This window comes from Canariomyces notabilis (assembly GCF_033297395.1).
Source record: "Canariomyces notabilis strain CBS 508.74 unplaced genomic scaffold N656scaffold_3, whole genome shotgun sequence".
Taxonomy (NCBI): domain Eukaryota; kingdom Fungi; phylum Ascomycota; class Sordariomycetes; order Sordariales; family Chaetomiaceae; genus Canariomyces; species Canariomyces notabilis.
The window spans coordinates 432,164-450,065 of NW_027041825.1; the positions used below are offsets into that span (position 1 = coordinate 432,164).

At 55.5% G+C, this 17,902-nt stretch overlaps 6 protein-coding genes across 6 annotated transcripts; 2 read left to right on the forward strand and 4 right to left on the reverse strand.

The window, feature by feature from the left end:
* Nucleotides 1-1,007: 1,007 nt before the first annotated feature.
* Nucleotides 1,008-4,848, reverse strand: N656DRAFT_787278 (NUC173-domain-containing protein; the record flags this gene model as incomplete). The annotated part of the gene is made up of 2 exons (XM_064816593.1): nucleotides 1,008-4,697; nucleotides 4,780-4,848. The coding sequence occupies 2 exons, from the start codon at nucleotides 4,846-4,848 to the stop codon at nucleotides 1,008-1,010; spliced, it is 3,759 nt and encodes a 1,252-aa protein (XP_064673157.1).
* Nucleotides 4,849-5,257: 409 nt separating this feature from the next.
* On the reverse strand, nucleotides 5,258-6,344 carry N656DRAFT_795309 (TPR-like protein; the record flags this gene model as incomplete). The annotated part of the gene is made up of 4 exons (XM_064817398.1): nucleotides 5,258-5,672; nucleotides 5,735-6,041; nucleotides 6,112-6,235; nucleotides 6,312-6,344. The coding sequence occupies 4 exons, from the start codon at nucleotides 6,342-6,344 to the stop codon at nucleotides 5,258-5,260; spliced, it is 879 nt and encodes a 292-aa protein (XP_064673158.1).
* Nucleotides 6,345-6,860: 516 nt separating this feature from the next.
* Nucleotides 6,861-7,364, forward strand: N656DRAFT_676721 (uncharacterized protein; the record flags this gene model as incomplete). The annotated part of the gene is made up of 1 exon (XM_064810497.1): nucleotides 6,861-7,364. A coding segment is annotated over one exon (504 nt), but the record flags the coding sequence as incomplete, so codon positions are not given.
* Nucleotides 7,365-7,522: 158 nt separating this feature from the next.
* N656DRAFT_746770 (DUF726-domain-containing protein) lies at nucleotides 7,523-9,899 on the reverse strand (the record flags this gene model as incomplete). Its single annotated transcript, XM_064812930.1, has 2 exons — nucleotides 7,523-9,358; nucleotides 9,425-9,899. 2 exons carry the CDS (start codon nucleotides 9,897-9,899, stop codon nucleotides 7,749-7,751), a joined length of 2,085 nt encoding a protein of 694 aa, XP_064673160.1. The 3' UTR covers nucleotides 7,523-7,748.
* A 1,595-nt stretch (nucleotides 9,900-11,494) lies between these two features.
* On the forward strand, nucleotides 11,495-12,675 carry N656DRAFT_842434 (uncharacterized protein). The gene is made up of 2 exons (XM_064819041.1): nucleotides 11,495-12,001; nucleotides 12,109-12,675. Exons 1-2 carry the CDS (start codon nucleotides 11,794-11,796, stop codon nucleotides 12,483-12,485), a joined length of 585 nt encoding a protein of 194 aa, XP_064673161.1. The 5' UTR covers nucleotides 11,495-11,793; the 3' UTR covers nucleotides 12,486-12,675.
* A 777-nt stretch (nucleotides 12,676-13,452) lies between these two features.
* N656DRAFT_703165 (DENN-domain-containing protein) lies at nucleotides 13,453-17,082 on the reverse strand (the record flags this gene model as incomplete). The annotated part of the gene is made up of 3 exons (XM_064811083.1): nucleotides 13,453-13,949; nucleotides 14,023-16,326; nucleotides 16,398-17,082. 3 exons carry the CDS (start codon nucleotides 17,080-17,082, stop codon nucleotides 13,453-13,455), a joined length of 3,486 nt encoding a protein of 1,161 aa, XP_064673162.1.
* Nucleotides 17,083-17,902: the final 820 nt, after the last annotated feature.

Below are 17,902 nucleotides of genomic sequence, written 5' to 3' on the forward strand. Positions count from 1 at the left end.
AACCTGGGATGAGAGAATTCCATGTTGGTCTTTCGGCCAATTGTGCTTGCCCACATCTCGCAGCTCCATCCGCATCGTGGCTTGCAAGCAGCCGTTTAAACCAGCAGACAACCGGATGAGTGTGCTGTACTGGGCTCCTGAGAACGCTCGATATCGGCTCGATGTGATGGGAGTAACTTTTTACCCCTAATTTCCAGAATGGATGGATAGGTATTGTCGAGACGGACTGCACAAAGAGCCCAACACCTCTACGGTCGTTGGTCGGGGGACCAATTCTTTCATATTCACCGCCGATATGTTTAAGCTAGCGTCATTGAGACCAATCAGTCGCTTTCCTAGTCCTACCTACCGTAGTGCAAGGCCTTGACTTCCCCTTAGCTCTACGCGACGGGCCACTCCATTCGGGGAGAAAGCTTTTTATTCGCAAGTAAAGATGTCGAGGCCAAACGGGATCGCCCACTCATCGCAAAGGCACACAGAGCATGCCTGCTAGTAGCAATTCTTGAGACGCCGAGGTCGATCTGCCCGGTAAAACAACCCAATGCACACGGAGGGATTTTGACATTGGGCCTGAAATCTGCATCCCGGGGTTCAACTTTCATGGAGAGAAAAGAAGGAAAATGGAAAATTGAGTGGAAAGATTGAGGGCCTAAAAAGGCGTGGGTGGGGCGTACTGTACTGTACGCATGTACTGATGTACTGTGCGTATGCACGGTACTCCAATTCAAACTGCTGGATTGAACTTCAACTTCATGTTGAACTTCTCCCCACAAGAGCATGTGCTGGCATCTTAAGTCTTCTGCGTGGAGTTTTGGAACATAGCTACAAACACCAATCTGAGGGTCCCGTTCCTCCTGACAACGGCTTGAATTCACTTTGCCTTTAAGATCCCAAAATAAAACCTAACATTTTTGCCCTACATCAACACCGTCAAAAGTGACTATCAACCCAATCCTCAGCAACAAGACACAACCCGTCCACCTCCTAAGAAAGAAAAGGCCAACAACTCATGATCTCCCCTTCCCGCTTTTACTGATCCTACTGCCATGGATGGCCGGTCCTCTCCGCTTCTCCTGGCCCAGCCCTCTCCTGCCCGCCGCAATTCCCCCTTTCCCGCCGCGACCCCCTGATTTCCCGCCCCTGCCAAACGGTCCGCCCCGCCCCCTCCCATCGCCTCCCCTCCTGCGACCGTTGTTGCCGCTGCCTGCCCTATCCCTAATTGCCTTGGCAGCGGACTCGTCAATCTCCATCCCGCCATCATCGCTGTCATCCTCATCATCCGCGTTCTTTCTCCCTCGGTTCCACTTGAGCTTGCCGCGCAGGCCTCGTCGGGGTATGTCCTTGCCCCTAAGGGCGGCGACATAAGCACCCACGCCGCTCTCCGCCTCTCCAGTCCCAGCAGGGGCGTCGATATCCATGGCCCCGTCCTCGTCCTCCTGACCTAGAATGAGCTTCCCGTCCGGATCGGTCTTGGCCTTGGTCTTGGTCGGCCGCTTGAGCTTGACGGGCTTGGTAGACGAGATATTAGCGAGGGCGGCGCGGTCAAGCAGGTCGAGCGGTTCGTCCTCGTCTTCAAGGATGTATGCGTTTCCGGCCTTGCGCTGTCTGCGCGCGGCGTGGTTGCCCGTCATCTCGGCGTCTGAGTCGTCCGAGTGGTCGGCCGCCTCGTCCGACTCGTCGCTGCTGTACAGGGCCTGATCGTACTCGCTTTCAAACCGGCTCTTGCGTCTGCCGCCTGCACCTTCGGCACCGGACTCGTCTCCATCCTTGGCCGCCGCCTTCTTACGCTTGTTGCGTTCTTTGGTCTTGCGGATATTGGTGATAAGCTTCCGGTCTGCCTCGGGGCAATGCTTGTTGACGGTATCCACGCCAAACCGCCGCACCATCCGCTCCAGGATGTGCTTGACCTTGGCACGGAAGTGGCCCTTATGCTCGTGGCTCCAGACCATGACGTTAGGAATCAGGGTCGGGAGGCGGGGCGTGATCAAGTCAGTGGGTAAGCTAATGACGCAGACCTTGACGAAGCCAAGGACACTCTTGACAATCTCTCGGTTGTTTGATGTTAGGAACAGGTCCATGGTTTGTACCAGGTCCGACATGGTCTCGTGGCTCAGCGCCTCGCGGAACTCGTAGAGGATACGGGTGATGGCCGTGATGGTGGCCGAGATCATGTGAGGCGTACTACCAGCGAGGCCAGCGCTGACCATGGTAAAATATTCCTCAGTCGAGGCTGTCGCGGCCGGTGCGTCCTTTGGCATGTGCGGAACCTTGCTGTTGTCAATCATGGCTCCGTTCGCCTCCATCATCTTGTGGCCCATGAGGACCAGCAGATCAAAGGCAGTTGTCCGAGCCTTCTCGTTTTGCTCCTTGCAACTGATGACGACCTCGGAAAGGACTGAGGGTATGAAGTGTAAAGACGTGTTCGGGATAAAAGGAATCAGAGAAGTAATCGCAGCAAGCCGCTCTCGCCTGGCTGGCGCAGAGACCTTCTCGGTGCTCGATAAGATGAGGGTTTGAAGTTCTGCGTGTCTCTGCTCAAGAGCGGCCTTTCCAATCTCCGAGTCCGCCAGCCGCGGGATTAGCTTGTAAGCCTTCTTCTGCAACTGCGGGTCATCGTCCTTGAAAACAACAAGTGATGCAATCTTGAAGAGAGCCTCAAAGCTCTCCCTTGGGAGGTAGATAGACATGGTAACCACGAGGTCCATAAGCGTGTGTGCGGTGGAAGGCACTTGCTCCCCGTTCTGTTGGCTTTTCTTTGGCGGTGGTTCCTGAAGTGCCACCGCTAGTTTCTCGCACACAAGATCAAATGTCTCCGTGAGCCGAGCCGGGGGTATGATACTCAGATAAGCGTTGATGGTTTGCAAAACCGGCCCTCGTTTCTGCGGTAGAGTCGTGCTATAGACGTTGAAGAGCACCGCAAGGAAGTCCGCAGCGAACGTAGTCCCGAGATACTCCAGATTCCTTTGTGCAGTTTCCTTACTTACCCTGCTCTGCACGATTGGATCCTCCTCATCAGATGCCGAGGCGATGACCTGATTAGATTCGACGAGCGCTTTGAGCGCACGGCACACGTCGAGCCGCAACTCAACCTGCTCGTAGAGCAACGTCGTCAGCATCTCGGCGAAGCCCTTGTCGAAAGCCTCCACAAGGTCCATCGGCAGATCGCAGTATCCAGGAAGGATGGACCAAATCTGTTGCACCACAGTCTCAAAGATCTTAACCTCCATCGTCTTCGCGGCCGCGCCATGATCTAGCACGCGCTGGAACATGGCCGCGCTCAAGGGCACAAATTCGGTTTTAAAGTGCCCAAGGTTTGTATTTGATGTGTAATCCCGCAGAAGCGGAAGCATCCACGCTCTGCCGGGCTGACCCTTTGCCGGCTTTGCGAGATTCAAGGGGAGGACACTTAACACCGCCTCCGGGCCCATCGCTCGAATAGCCTTCCCAAGGACTTCGTCGGCCTCCTGCTTCCCTGTGAATGAATCATTGCCCCGCATCTCACCAATGCTCTTCACGACCGAGAGGAGATAAGGGTTCGCTCTCCACCGCAGAGCGTCAAACATGGCGCCAATGACGTTGAACGTCTCTAGCCAGGCTGCTTGGTACTTGACTGTGAGGAGACCTTCGACCGTGTCCACGAGCTTCTGAATGACTTTTTCCTCGTATATTGATGGGTCAACAAGTACCTGTCTTGGAACACAATTCGCCATGAACGAAACCAGGCACTCCGAGGCGGAGATTCGGATGTTCTTCGCTTCTGACTCTAGATACCCAGCAACCATGTTGAAAGGATCCAACAATTCCTGAAATGTTTCCTCCGGAGAGATCTGCGCTGAGACATCGTAGGCTCTGGATAGAATGGCGATCCACGGCGGAAGGAGTTGTGTGTCGTTGGGCGCGGGGCGCAGTTCCTTGATGATCTCAAGTAACCTCGGAAGTTTGGCTGAGGCAACCTCGTCTGCCATTCCCTCAAAGATCATTTCGAAAATATCAAACACAGCCATGCTCATGTGCTCGTTTCCCGACCGAGCGATGTTAAGGAGCAACTCGCACAAGGACTCGATCTTTTTGCTGGGCCACCCACCGCTGGCCGATGCTACCGTTTTGACCAGTTGAAGCGCATGAATTAACTCCGGGTCATGAGCCGTCTCGGATCCCTTCTTCTCTTTCCTTGACTGAGCCGCCTTTTCTGCCACCGCCCTCAGGCTCATCATGGCGGTCTCAGCGCACATGGCAGCGGCCGGGTGATCGAGCGATGGGCTCGGCGGTGGGTTCTTCAGGACTTTCCTCAACGCTTCCTGCGCCCTCTTTCGCACCTTCGGGCGGGGATCAAGGGCCAGACTCAACAGGCCGCCCACCGCCCGCCGAGGACCGACCTGCGCGGCGCTCATCTCCCACGCCGCCGCATCTTGAGCCAACAGCAGGCTTTCCAAGCAGCCAATCGACGACCTAATCAGTGGCGCTTCGGCGTCTGGCTGCGACAACACCGGCGCTAGGATCGTAAGGATCTGTGTGAACCGGGCTCGGAGGAGGGGCTCGGGCGTGAATGGAGTGACAATATCGAGAAGATAGACGACGGGCTGCGCAAGTGTCTTGTTGTCAAGAAGGCTGAGAAGTGCTGCAAAATACGCTGTCGGGGTTGGTTCGGTGTTGCGTTCCTTGAAAGCGGACTCGACGCCCTCTAGGACGCTGGCGGTCTGCAACGCACGGTAAGCTTCTGATTTCAAGGCCATTTCATGAATGGGTGGATGAAGAGGTCACAAGACGCGAGATCCCTACCTGCTTTTGATTTTGGAGATTCGGCGACCGGATCTTGTCCAGCTTCTCTTTCAACGAAGGAGAAGCCATCTTGGCGTTTCCGTATTGAAGACGCTGGCTTGTGAGTCGAGATACCTCGGGCTGGACTCGAGATCGAGGCACTCGAAATTTCAACACATGAACTCAAAAAGTTGGGGTGTTATCGCTATCGGTGGGCTGCCCCACTTGGCGGTGAAAGCGATAAGGGTTCAGGGGACGCCCAGGGTTAGATATGGCAACACTTGTTCTGTAGGTAGGTATCCAACTTGAAGTCGGTTACATATTGCAGACCGCTTCAGTCACTCGATTACCTACTTCACACGATCTAACTGTGCCAGGCCATCACTGGAAGCCTTATCATCGCCGCGTGCTGACCAGGCCCCTGCGGCGGAAGAACCCCAAGGTAAGATGCAGCCCCAAGTAATCCCAAACGCCAGGAACGATTCATCTAGGACGTCTCTCATGAAAACTCATTGTCGGCCTCCTCAATCTGATTCTTGATCCTCACAAAAAGCTCCGTCTTCCATTTGTCGAGTCGGCTCAGCTGGTCATACGTGTACAGCTTCTCGGTAAACATCTCCTGGTTCCCGGCTTCAATGGCCTCGATCAGGTTCTCTAGGAGCTGGCATTCGCGCTGGCTGGCGAACGAAGGGTCCTTCTCTTTGTATCTGGCCAGGTTACGGCGCGCGCTAACAAGGTCCTTGGTAGCCAAGATGCAGATTCCTGCCTTCATGTAGTAGTCCTTGACCGAGTACTTCATCAGGTGGTTATCGAGTGATGAGTCGGCCACTTTCTCAAAGTTCTCAATGGCCATGTAGTACTCGCCTTCGAGCGCTGCAATGTCCGCCACCTTGAGCCAGAGCTTGTTTGCCAGGCTGGTGCCCATTAAACATCATCAGCGGGTGAAGACGAATCAGAGAGCACGGGCTGCACTCACGCTTTGGCACCGTCGTCCTCGTACCACTTGGCCGCTTGTTGATAGTATCCCATGGCTTTCTTGCGATCGTGCAATTCGACCTCGATCAGCTCGGCCACGTTCTCCTTGTGAGATGCGGCCCGGCGGAAGTTCCCCTTGGTCGTGTACCTCAGGATGGCCTTGTCCATGCAGCTCACGGCACGCTCAGGGTCGTCTTTCCTATAGACCTTGAAGGCGTCCACCCGGATATTAGCGGCCTCGTCCGGCTCGTTCAGCCTCTCCTCGTTGATCTTGGCAGCCTCCTCAAAGGCCGCACCTGCTTCCTTATCTGATGCCCAGGGGTTGTCAGCAATAGCAAGCAGCCGAGGATTGAGGTGTTGCGCGCGACGCCGACTCACTCATGTTCTGCATCCGGTAGGCATTCGCCGCCTGGACGTAGTAATCGGCGGCCTGCTGAAGCTTGTCTTCCTTGTTGCTGAAGAAGCTGAAACCCCCAGATGCGCTCTGGAGGGATTTCCTCGCCTAGGTTCCTTGCCATCTCAGCAGCCGTCCAGAATGAGGGCAGCAACGTGGCGGGGTCAAAAGTGCAATTGAATACCTTCTCTTCAAGTGCACGCGGATCGAGCGCCATTGTGTTGTTGTATCTCGGTTCGGCGTGAAGAGGTGTCAAGTGAGACTTGAGATCGGGACACTGATGTTGGATGGGCCGCGTTACTGTCTATAAATCGCAGGGCGCCGAATGTTAGTGGAAGGTTGCAGCCTGTTCCGGGCTCTCGAGGTGGACGCGGGGTCTGTGGGCCAACAGCAAGCTTCAAGTCTCAGGCTGAAGAAGCGATGACGCAGGGGCCGCCCAACTTTGCAGCAATCAATTGCTGGGTATGGAAATTACCTAGGCCAAGAACGGCTAATGCCCCCAATTTTATCTCGCAATGGGATGATGGATCAACTCCATCCAACACCATTCCATTCCGAACAACACCAAGACGAAAAAGACATCCAACAAATGGCCCCGCGACGACCCTGGCTAGTAAGCCTGCCACCACAGCGCCTCCCTCTGACCCGGGCTCGACCAGCTCAACAACGCCAGTCCTCTTCCTCGTCCACACCACCATCGTCACGATCCCGAGAACAACAGCCCGACCCCTACCAGCTCCTCTCCACACCAACCTGGTCAATCCGCACCCTTCTCCCCAGCACAGAAGAACCCCCCTCCCAGGCCTCTTCATCCCCAAACAAAACAACAGGAGAACAAGAAGAAGACAGAATAAACCTCGCCCACCTCCTCCGCCTCTCCGCCCTGCCGCAACCCGCCTCGGCGCAAGAAACGTCGCGCATGCTGGCCACGCTGCGCGCCCAGCTGAAATTCGTACGCGACATCCAGCAGGTCAACACGGAGGGCGTGGCGCCGCTGCACTCCATACGCGACGAGACGGCGGAAGGGCGGCGCGAGGCGACCATCGACTTGTCGACTCCCCAGATCCAGGAGGCGCTAGCGCGCGAGGAGCAGTATGGGCGGTGGAAGAGGCCGAGGCGGAGAAAGTCCGGGGGTAGTAATGGGGATGCTTTGATCGTGAAGGAGCAGGAGCAGGAGGGCTGGGATGTGCTTGGGTCGGCGGCGAAAAAGGTCGGTAGGTACTTCGTTGTGCGAAGCGGGAAGAAAATAGAGGGAGCAGGGGATGGGTAGTGAATTCCTTGAGGGGATCAGACGAAAGACGGCGTCTGCTATAAGCGGGCGAGGGCGAGGTAGAACAATTCCGAAGGCGGGCTAAGGATTGAAGAGAACTGCGAAACTGGGGCGCATATACATCAGGCGCTAACAGGTATCGTGTTGCTATGCCTTGGTTTGTCTCTCCTCCATAGGACGCCCACTTGGGCTCAAATCAGATGCTAATGCTTTACGCCAAACAGGCAACATGGCGGCCTCCATAGCCTGCCGTTCGCCACGAAAATGCTATCTCAAGGACATGCTATCGCGTTCATAGACAACGCCGGTGATGTCGATCTCAGACGACCTCGTTCCTGCCGACCCGGCCACTCACTTCTTCTTTTTTCGCATCCGAGTGCGAATTATACCTTGCTCATGCTCTTTCCTGCCTTCTTCCACAGTGAACTTTCCCAATTCGAGCGCCTCCCGCCTCTGCTCAATTTTCCGGTTGCGATCCTCATAGCAGGACATGTCGGATTCATCCCTGGCAATCTGGTCGCTATCGATGTTCTCCCAGCCGATATGTCGCAGGATGGTGCCAGCGAGGTACTGGTATCGCGTGTGGATACTGATCTTAGCAGTAACGTCCACGTTCTCGACACCGTCAACCCCGGTGACGCGCTGCAGTCCGGCAATGCCAAACTCGATGCTGCTGGTTCGCGAGAGAAATCCCAGGAGGTAGTCGTTCTCGGAGTACACATTGACCAGGCGACCCGAGACGACCATCTTCATGACACACCACACGGTCGGGTCAGATGGGGCAGGCGTACCCATCATGACAGCGTTCTCAACCAGACCAAAAGCTCGCTTCTCAGCCAAAGCCATGAGGCAGGCATAGATAGCACGAGCGCCCAAGCTATAGCCGATCAGCGAAACACCCCGCTCGCCCTGTTGTCTGCTTATAATAACCTCGGCGAGAGCGGCGCCCAGTTTGTCAGCGCGAACCATGCCATTGTTCCAGTTGTTGTCAATGATCTTGCTAATTCTCACGAGACTTGTGGGCCAGCGTGCCTCTGACAGGCTGGTGACAACTGGTCCACGTTGGTTAGCTCTGTTTGCAGTGTGTCTTGGATGCCTGGAACGGAGCTCACTGGTCCGAGCAATGATTTCCTTCTTTGCCGTGGACCACGCCGCGCTCCTCAGGAGTGTCTCAAAAGAGTTGCCCAACTTGGTCAAAGCGTCGAGCTCCCAACGAACCGTATACACTTCACTATCCTGCCCCAGGAACCGCCAGGGTTTCGCCGACTCCTCCCTACTCGTCAGCCACCCGCTGATGCCCAGGGTGACTCGGAGACGGCGAGTGGCTGACGTGACTTTTCCCATCTCGGAGTCGCGGTCGATGGAGCCGCGGAGCGGAATGAAGGCGAAATCGGCAACATCCTTGAGATGGTGCTCCATCATCTTGCCCGTGGACCGTGAGCCGTACATACCGAACATCACGCCGACGACGACGCCATTCTCCGCCATCACTCCAAGTAGCCCCGACGCAGCCGTGCCACTGAGCCCCATGCCCCCGGGCACGGTCCCTATACCCGCTGCTACCAGTGGCTCGGCAAGACTGCCAGCTGCTCCCGTGACTGCTCCAGCAGCTATGCTCGCTTTCCACCTTCTAGCTGGCTTGCCATCTTCCGTCCTTTTCTGCGTCAAAGCCTCCGGCGGGATATCCTTGGCGATGCTGGACAGGCCTCCAGCCACGCGGACCTCGTCTTCAGCTAGCAGGCGAAGGGGCAGATGAAGCGAGGAGGCAATGTTCAGGAGGAGCACGCGGGTTAATGCGCCGTAGCTTTCAAGTGAGAGCAACAAGAGGAGGAGTGCATGGAGCAGCAGACATCTCTTCTCTGTCGGTAGCGAGGAAAGTGTGGTCGGGGTTGGAGGGTACAGTTGCTCGAAAACTGTATCGGTCTCCACGGTCGATGCAGCGGAAGCGGGCACTCTTAGCGCTGTGATGCAATCAGCAAGGTGATGAGCAGTGGGATACACCGGGCGATGTGATCTGCCGCACGTACCGCTTGACTTGTTCTTCCTGTGGGAGCCGGCGTCCCTCTTTGCTCCGGACAACTGCGACTGGCTTGCTTGAGCGTCGCCAATCTTCTTGACGGAAATGTCGGCGATTCTCTTCTGCACAGCCGCCTGCCACTTCTTATAGTGCTGCATGGCTTCCTTCTTGAGCTCCTGGAGCCCGGAACCGACTCCCGTTTCCTCGCTGGTAGCAGGGCTGGGATCAAGGCTGGTGGCGTGGCTAGGGTCGTGGACAGTATTGGACTTGCCTGCGGCCCGGCCCGCCTTCTTGGAGCGGGAAAGTTTGACATTTTCCTTGTGGTTTCCCCGTTTCTGGGCCCCGTTGCTCAAATTGTCTGGGTTGCTTAGGCTAAGATCTTCAAGGCGCGGCGGCAGTTTGCTCCAGAGGGCAATGCGCGATGGCTGGGCGCTATCATCGTCGATGCGGTCGGAGTCACATAGCTGTGTGACATGTTTCTGCATTGAATCCGTTAGCTTGTTGATGAGGGTCGTCAACTCAGTCTTCTCGCTTGAAGTCAGCAGCGAACTGAGATCGACTTCGCGCCCGGGCGGACTAGGCCGCCGCCTGCCTGCCGAAGACATATCTGCAGCAGTAGTGTCGATCGCTAGATGCTGTTCTGTTGGTGTTCTTGGGCTATTTGTTGCTGTTCTGTTGCTAGGGTCCGGCGAGGGCGGGGGAGTTGAGGGTTGTCCATGTTGAAGAAAGGAAAGAGCGGCCATCGTCTGGTGACCGCTATCTTTGAGTCAGAGACGAGAGGCACCGGCGCCGAGTTCCGCACTGCAGCCAATTACTGGAAGGACAGCCTGGATGTGTGCGGCGCCGCGGAAGCAATTTGAAAGAAAAGGAAGGCACGCGGCCCAAAAAGCACCTCAGGTCCGGAGACAGGACGGCGATGGTGACGGCAATGACCGTGGTCATTCTCTGATCCCAACTTCACCTTGTTTCGCCGTTCAGAAACAGCAAGATGCAACCACGACCACATACCCCATCGGCCCAGCTGTCTGTTTGCCAGACCTCGGTGCTGCTTGCCTTCTGTTGTAAGACTTGAGCTTCAATTTGACGTCACCTACTGAACTTCGACTGTGAGAATCGTGTCTTGCTGAGTTGCGTCTGTCTCCTGGCATTCAGAACTAGCTGGGCAGCGAAAGAAAGCCGCCTGGATGCGGTGAAGAGGAAGGTCAGAGGCAGCTGCAAAACGGCGAAAGGGGATGCAGTCAGGACTGTGACGGGAACACACCGGTAAAGGAAAGTGGTGTCTTGTAAGTCATGCCTTCTTCAGCGGCCTGGCAAGCAAAAAAGGCCAGCAAAGTGGCATTGGTGTTACCTTCTAAGGCAGTGCTCATGCGTACTAGAGGGAACATACATCTATACAACCCTGAACAACTTTATCTGGCGTTGAAATCAGTGGTGATTTAGTCCTCCGCATGAGCCCAACATGTCATCCCAACCTACACCACGGGAAGCAGCAGGAGTGACGCTCTCCACATCCTGTCCCCAGTGTTGCTTATTGGACAATTGGACATAGAGGGATACAAGTTGTTGATCTAGTTCATCTAAGTGTCAAACCCATCATCTGTTGGCACTGTATGTATGGTATACTAGATGCGATTCTTTTCCTTCTCATTATGTTCAGCATGCCTTAGAAAGCTCCTGTTCATGTAAGATCGACTGAGCGAATATTTTCACGCAGGCAAGATGGCTACCTACTGAGTTGGTTTGTCAAAAGCTGAAAGAATAAGCAGATGCATTGTATGTATAATTCCCAAGCATCGCACATCCTAGGTTACTGCACCATATTATAGTAAGATGTTGCTTAGCCGTCCGAAGACGTGGGTTATCTTTGTCATGTCTGCATGACATCTGAAAGGTGAGACCTGGAGACGTGCCGCGGTGCCGGCCGTTTGATGTGGAACCTGCCGGCAGACTCCCCTGTCTGGCCGGGGTCCTTCCAGAAGATCGGCCGTGGTTTCGGGATCGACGCCCCACTTCCATGTCCGTGCAATCGGAGGCTTGGGTTAAGTCCAGGGTTGGTGAAATCACGTCAACTCAAAACCTTCCACACGATTCCTCCATATTTGCCATTCCTAAGGCCCAACTTCCAGAACCTGCGCAGTACATGCCTACTTACAACGAATCTCAGCGCACTGTCAGAAGGCAAACACGCACATCAGTGATATTTAGACTCAAACAGTTCGCAGCGAAATCTGTAACCCGCATTTTTCCAACCCGCATGAACCACGCTCGACACAAGCACCAGTAGTGAATCCCAAATTCAAATCCACGATCTCGAGCGCGATCCCTGCGACAGGCAGTAGTAGCGAATCTAGAAGTAGTCTGAAGCCCTGAACGACAGCAATGGCGTCTCCAGCTCCACAGGCACTCCGCCAACAGCAACCCTCACAACGGTCAACCACCCAAACACAAACCACGACAGCCCAACAGACACAGACCCAGACACAAGCCATCCTCCGTCTACGCGGCGCGCACCCGCCAACAGGGCGGTCAGTTCAGTGGCGGTCAGACGTGGTGGACAATGAAGGGCTCGGCAGGAAGAAATCCAAGGGTAAGTTAGCGACCGTCCAATCCCTTCCGTGACCGACCGACCGGCTTGGTTTTTGATAGGCGCAAACAACAAACAAGGCGCAACGATTAGCTAACGACAACAACAAGTATGCTGCATCTACCACCGACCTCGGGGCGTAGACGAGTCAAGCGACGAGTCCTCGTCCTCGTCAGATTCGAGCTCCGATTCCGACTCGGACTCGGGCGCAAGAAAGGGTGACGCGGATAGGCAGGGGAAGGGGGATGATAAACACAGGCATAGGCATGGGCATGGGCATGACTGCGACGGACATCATCATGATCATGATCCTTCTCGCGGGAGGGAAAACGGAGGAGGGAGGAGTGACGAGGGCGCCAGCAAGAGGAGGAGACGGCCGAGTCCGAATGCGTACGAGAAGATGCCGAAGTACAATAAGGACAAGGACAAACCTCGTGAAGACGGGGACGGAAAGGGGAAGGGGAAAGAAGGGCCGCAGGGAGCGTAGACAGGGTTTCGGAACGGCGAATTGGGCGGATTAGGACTTGGACAGGCGACAGGTCTCTATACGACTGATGATCATATACCCGAGGTCTGTGATATGCGTTAGGCAAACCGCCATGATACCTTGCCATTGACCATTACCATTAGAAAGTCAAATAGTTTGACTGGAATTGAGGGCACTGTTGAGGACGGACACCAATGCATTGTCCAGTGGTTCGCCAGGCATCTTCCACTTCCAGGACTTAATACGGAGTCAAGGCCACTCCTATTGCCCCGGTATCTTTGTCTCACATGATTCCATCCACCCACATTCCTTGCTCACTCACCAGATACATGATGACACTCATACACATACACGATTACACTCATACACGCTGCCCTTTCCCTTTCTCCCTTCCTGCCGTATCCTATGGCAGAGCACTCAAAACTTGAACGAAATTCAATGCCCATTCTGCAGCTGACTACTCATTTTACTATGTGCGTATGTATGTTATGTATGCCTGTCCTGCCTAGTACCAGCCTGCTATGCCGCTTTTCATTTGATCCACAACTCCCGGAATGTCCTCAAGGTAGAGAAAGGAGGGAGGACCAACTAAAAAGCGAGCGAAAGAACAAGAAACTGAAAACAGAGGATTACAATACTTATCCTACAATTACACCGTTATCCTGCCCGTCAGCCCATCTGAAGATGAACCAACCAATACTCGCTGACCGACCAATTGGGGGATTAGGACTGGTCTGGTCTGGTCGTTCATAAATTTTCTCTCTTCCCCCCATAGCCCTCGAAACCTGCCATTATCAAATCTTAGATTTAGATAACAGAGCGTGAGAGACATCCAACCCGACATCCAATATGCCCACAGAACAGTCACACACACAAATAGCCCCTCTTACTCCTCCTTCTCGATCAATCCCGGCTCGGCCCAACCAGACCAAAGCCAACCAGAGAAGAGAGTCGGTCTCAGATTGAATCAAGGGACACTGAAATCCGCCGTGGGTGGTCCGAGCATACTAGCGACCTGCTTCCGAATCAACTTCCTCGTCTTGCCGCCTTGCTCGGGCCGGGGCACGCCTTGAATCGCGCGGGGCTCCTTCATCAGGGACGGATCGAGCTTGAGTGGCACGCGCGTGACGACGGATCTGTAGTCGCCGGGGAACTTGGCCGACGATGGCACGGGTACCGAAGCGGTGCGCCAGATGTGGTCCGTCGTATCGCTGAGGTAGCTGGGTATCTTTGCCGGGTGGCGGGAGGAGGCCGAGGCGGGTGCGAAGCCGCCGCCGCCGCCGAAGCCCATACTCATGCCTGGAGACGCGCCATGCGAGACCCGCAGCGTTGACAGGCGGGACAGGCCCGCTGAAAACGCCGGACGACCTCGGGCCTTCTTTGCTAGGATGATCTCGTCAAACAGTCGGATTGACGGATCTGTAGCTGGGTGGCGCTCCCGCTCGTGGATGAATTCATTAAAGGCTTTTGAGTGGAGAGGCAGGTTAGCAATGGGTACTATGAGAAGATGAAGAGGGCGAGGAGGGCGGTTTCTTACCTTGTGTATCCCTCATCATCGTGGCGTACTCCTGTTGGTCGTAGGGCAGGCTCCGGATGAACCCATCCATGTCAAAGGAGTACAATTGACCGTTGGCCTTTTGTTCCCTAGTCGGCCGGCCGAGGTGCTTCCGATATGTGTATAGGAGGCTGGCCAGGCAGCGGACAAACGCTGCTCGAACACGCTCCGCGTGGAAAGCCTCTGGGCACACCAGGGACACGAAGCCAAGGCACCTGTTGTGAGCTAGGCAGTTACACCCGCTGCACTTGTAGAGACCATCTCCTTCAGATCGCTCCTCGCAGATGGTGCAAGACGAGTCGACCTCGGACGTCCTCCAATTGAAGCAGTGACCCTCCACCCAGACGGTGTTTTCCGTGTTGTGCACCGGCTGCACCACCATGTTTGGCATGATAGTCGAGGCTGCGATGGTTGACTGGGCATATGTCGAGGGCGCATACCCTCCGAACGAGGGGCTGGATTCAATCGATATCGATGATATCGACAGATTCTGGCTGTGCCCGTTAAGGAAAGGCAAGCTTGGACGGTGCGCCATGGAAGGGTGATGTTTATCCATTCCAAACGACGAGCTGCGCCTGGACTTCTCATCGAAATGTCCTGACCGCTTCTCTCGAAGAGTTGCGGCAAACCCAGAGTCGCTACGTGACACGGGAGTCGTAGGCATCGGCGGGAAGTGCATCGAGATAGGAGACACGGAGGAAGGGGGGCTTCCCTTGCTCGACTTTGAAGTCGTTGGCCGATCGGCCTTGGTGTGGTCGACCTTCGCCTGAGCAAAGGCGTTGAAGATGGGTGTGCGAGCGGAGCCGGGCACATTCGGTTCGCCAAATGTAGTTGAGTTTTGTGTTACCCACTTGCCCAGCGAGCTCGGCATCGGGGTCGGGTTGAATAGCGCTTCATTCTCGGCTGAAAAGGCATCATACGGGAATGCTTCCATCGCATAAGGAGGTGGCCCTGCGGCGACGCCGTAGCTGAGACGGTGTGGCGCGGCCACCTGTAGAAGGGAAAGAAGCTTTCGCCGGTGCTGTCTCGGCAAGCTGACGGGCTGCGCCGTGGCGTCGATGCTGTCCTTATCGAGGTCTACGAGGACATAATCGTCTTCTGGAAGCTCAATCTTCTCATACCGCCTCTCCACCCCAACAATGTAAGGGCACGGTGCCTCGAGAGCCGATATCAACCGAGAGGGCAGTATGGGGATGAATATGCTCGCCCATTTCAGGGGGTATAGCAGATTAACCAACGCATGACAGGCCAGATGCAACATGCCGGTGTGGGATGAAAGGAAGATGATGCGTGCCTCAGACATTGCGTACTCAAACAGGAGCACAATGTTCTCCAGAGACAAACACCTGAAGAGGGCGTAGATGTCGATGCTCCGCGAGCCCGGGAGCTCGTTGGCCGCCTCCTTACGGGCATATAGCCGAAGCTCTCGAACCCCCAGCTCAACCTGGGTTAAAGAGCTCAAAGGGCTGAAAGCCTCTGTGCATAGGTTGATGACGTAGCGCTCCAAGGGTTGCCATCGCCCTACTTTGGGGGAGCTTGGAGGAATCCGCAACACAGCTCCGTCCGTCATGGGCACTACAACCGCCCTGAGCCACTCCTTCCAAAAGGCCATCTTGGAGGCGTCTCTACCAAGTATTCCAAAGGCTCGGGGGGTCCAGAGACCCGTCTCACCGGCCGTTAAGCCATCAATCTTGGACGCCGCGCCATGTCTGAGAGGCCGCAACATCTCTGTCATGAGTGCAATTTTCTCCTCCACAGCACTGATTTGCTCGTCCAGAGACTCTCGGGCAGTCGTCCCAGAGGGCACCGTCGGCAGTCTCGCCAGCAGCTGAGACAGATGAGCTCGCTCCGCCGCAAGGCGGCCGCCCAAACTCGCAGCGAGCTCCCTTTCCTCGTTGCTCATGTGTCGCTGCCGCCACCTTTCGCAACGCTTCTCAACCTCGTCGGCCACTTCGGCGTTTAGCGCAGTCCAAACAATCACGGTGATGCCGTAGATCTTGGAATTATCGTCCGAGGTCATGGTAAACCCATGCCAGGTGGTGCGAGGGCGGTCATCCGACGACACGATCTGGATGTCGTTGGGGAAAGCGAACATGGGAACGTAGTCTGGAAATTTGCCCCTCCTGGCCAGCTCTTCGGCCGAGGCGTCCCGCTGGGGATACCTGTCGAGTAATACGGGCTCGAACCGCCTCTTGAGCGGATGCATATCAGGGTCGGTATTCAACGGCTCTGGGGGTGGGATCACCGAGTTGTAGTTGCTCAGACGTTTCGCCGTGCGGACGGAAGCTGAGGACTCGACTTGTAAGCATGGGAAACGGCAGGGATAACGTTACACTACCCCAGGAAACTGGACGTACCTGCTCTGGGAGGCATTGGCTGCTTCCTCGCACTGCTCATATCCCTAAAGCTCATCTTGCGACGGATGCTGCCACGAATGCTCTTAAGAGGGCTCATCAACCCGCTCTGATCAGCATCTTCGACTTTCAACTTTTCGGTCCTCGGATTGACCATTGGGGGTCTCGACTGGATCTTTGCGCCGGCGCTGAAGGTCAAGTCGTCCAGGAAATTCTCTCGCTCGGCCGCGAACTTGAGAAGGGCCTTGTCAAAGTCGAAATCTGCAGGAAGACCGTCGAAGCCAATGCCCTCCCCACCAACAATGGAATTGGTTCCATTGGTACCGTTGATACCATTGGTCCCGCCGTTGCCGAAATTGGGCGGAGGTATAGGCCGGATAGTGGCACTGCTGCGGTTGCTTCTGGTGTTGCCATCAACATCATCCAGAACCCGGCTCTCGCCGCTGGACACCGAGATCTTGGATATTGCGGAGAAGCGATTAGCGGAGTTTTGGCGAGAATGGCGGGCCGTGGCACGTGGCGGAGACGCTACCGAGGCATCGGCCGCTTCTCCTTCCCGATCTTCGACGATGGTGTCGTCCAGCTGAGAGGCGGCATTATCGTAGGAGCTTAAGCCATCGTCATACGAGATATTCTCTATTCCGGCAATCCAGAAGTAGTCGGCGAGCGGCGTCGAAGAGTTATCCATGGCACATCGCTTTCCGGTGGACGATTGTTTCTCCGTTTCTCCGCCTGCTTTGAGCGCTTCCTGTTCCTGTCCTTGTAATGCCGAACTACCAATTTCTCTACCAGATCGATTATACTCGAGTTTCGAGCCGTTGCTGGTGGCCGAGAGTACCGACAGAATCGCTTTGCAGATATTCAAATCCTGCAAATGGGGTCGGTGAGCTCGAACTGCGAGACTGCAGGGCAAAACCAATATTCTGTTTGGGGACGGCGGGGGCCAGAGACAATGGTCTCCGCCCGTTATTCACAGCTATTGCCAAAGCAGAAGCCTTGAAAACCGGTTCGCTGGTGTCAGGCCGGGAGTTGTTCCGTCGTTAAGGTAGCCAGAGCAGGCGGTGGCGTGAGTGAAGCTTCGAGGACGTTTGGAGTGTCTAGCTTTAGAAGTTCTGATGCAAGAAGTCCCTGGTTGCGGCGGGGACTTGTTCAGCTGGCCCTTTGGAGTCTCAGATGCGGAAGTAGCTCAGAAGACCAGTGTGGGGAGCACAGTTGAGGTTGTCGTGAAAGCATACTTTTTCTCTCTTGTCGTTTCGACCGCCTGCCCTCTCTGCCCTTTCGGGGATCTGCATTTAGGCCTAACGCTAACCCTTGGCGTCGTAACTGGACACTAACCTACACTACACTAGCGTAGTGCAATTGATGAGCTGCTGCATGAGGCGCGGCGTCCCTTTCGAGCCCCTGCATCCCTAGCTTTGTCGTACTGGGCCCCGACCGCCAGGGTATGTCCGCATGGGACAAACCTGGAAACCGAACTTCCAACTGATAACTTACCAGCGCCCGAATTT

Coding starts and splice junctions, on each gene's coding strand:
- N656DRAFT_842434 (XM_064819041.1), top strand. CDS start 11,794: ATGGCGTCTCCAGCTCCACAGGCACTCCGCCAACAGCAACCCTCACAA. Junction 12,002..12,108: donor CGGCAGGAAGAAATCCAAGG/GTAAGTTAGCGA, acceptor GACAACAACAAG/TATGCTGCATCTACCACCGA.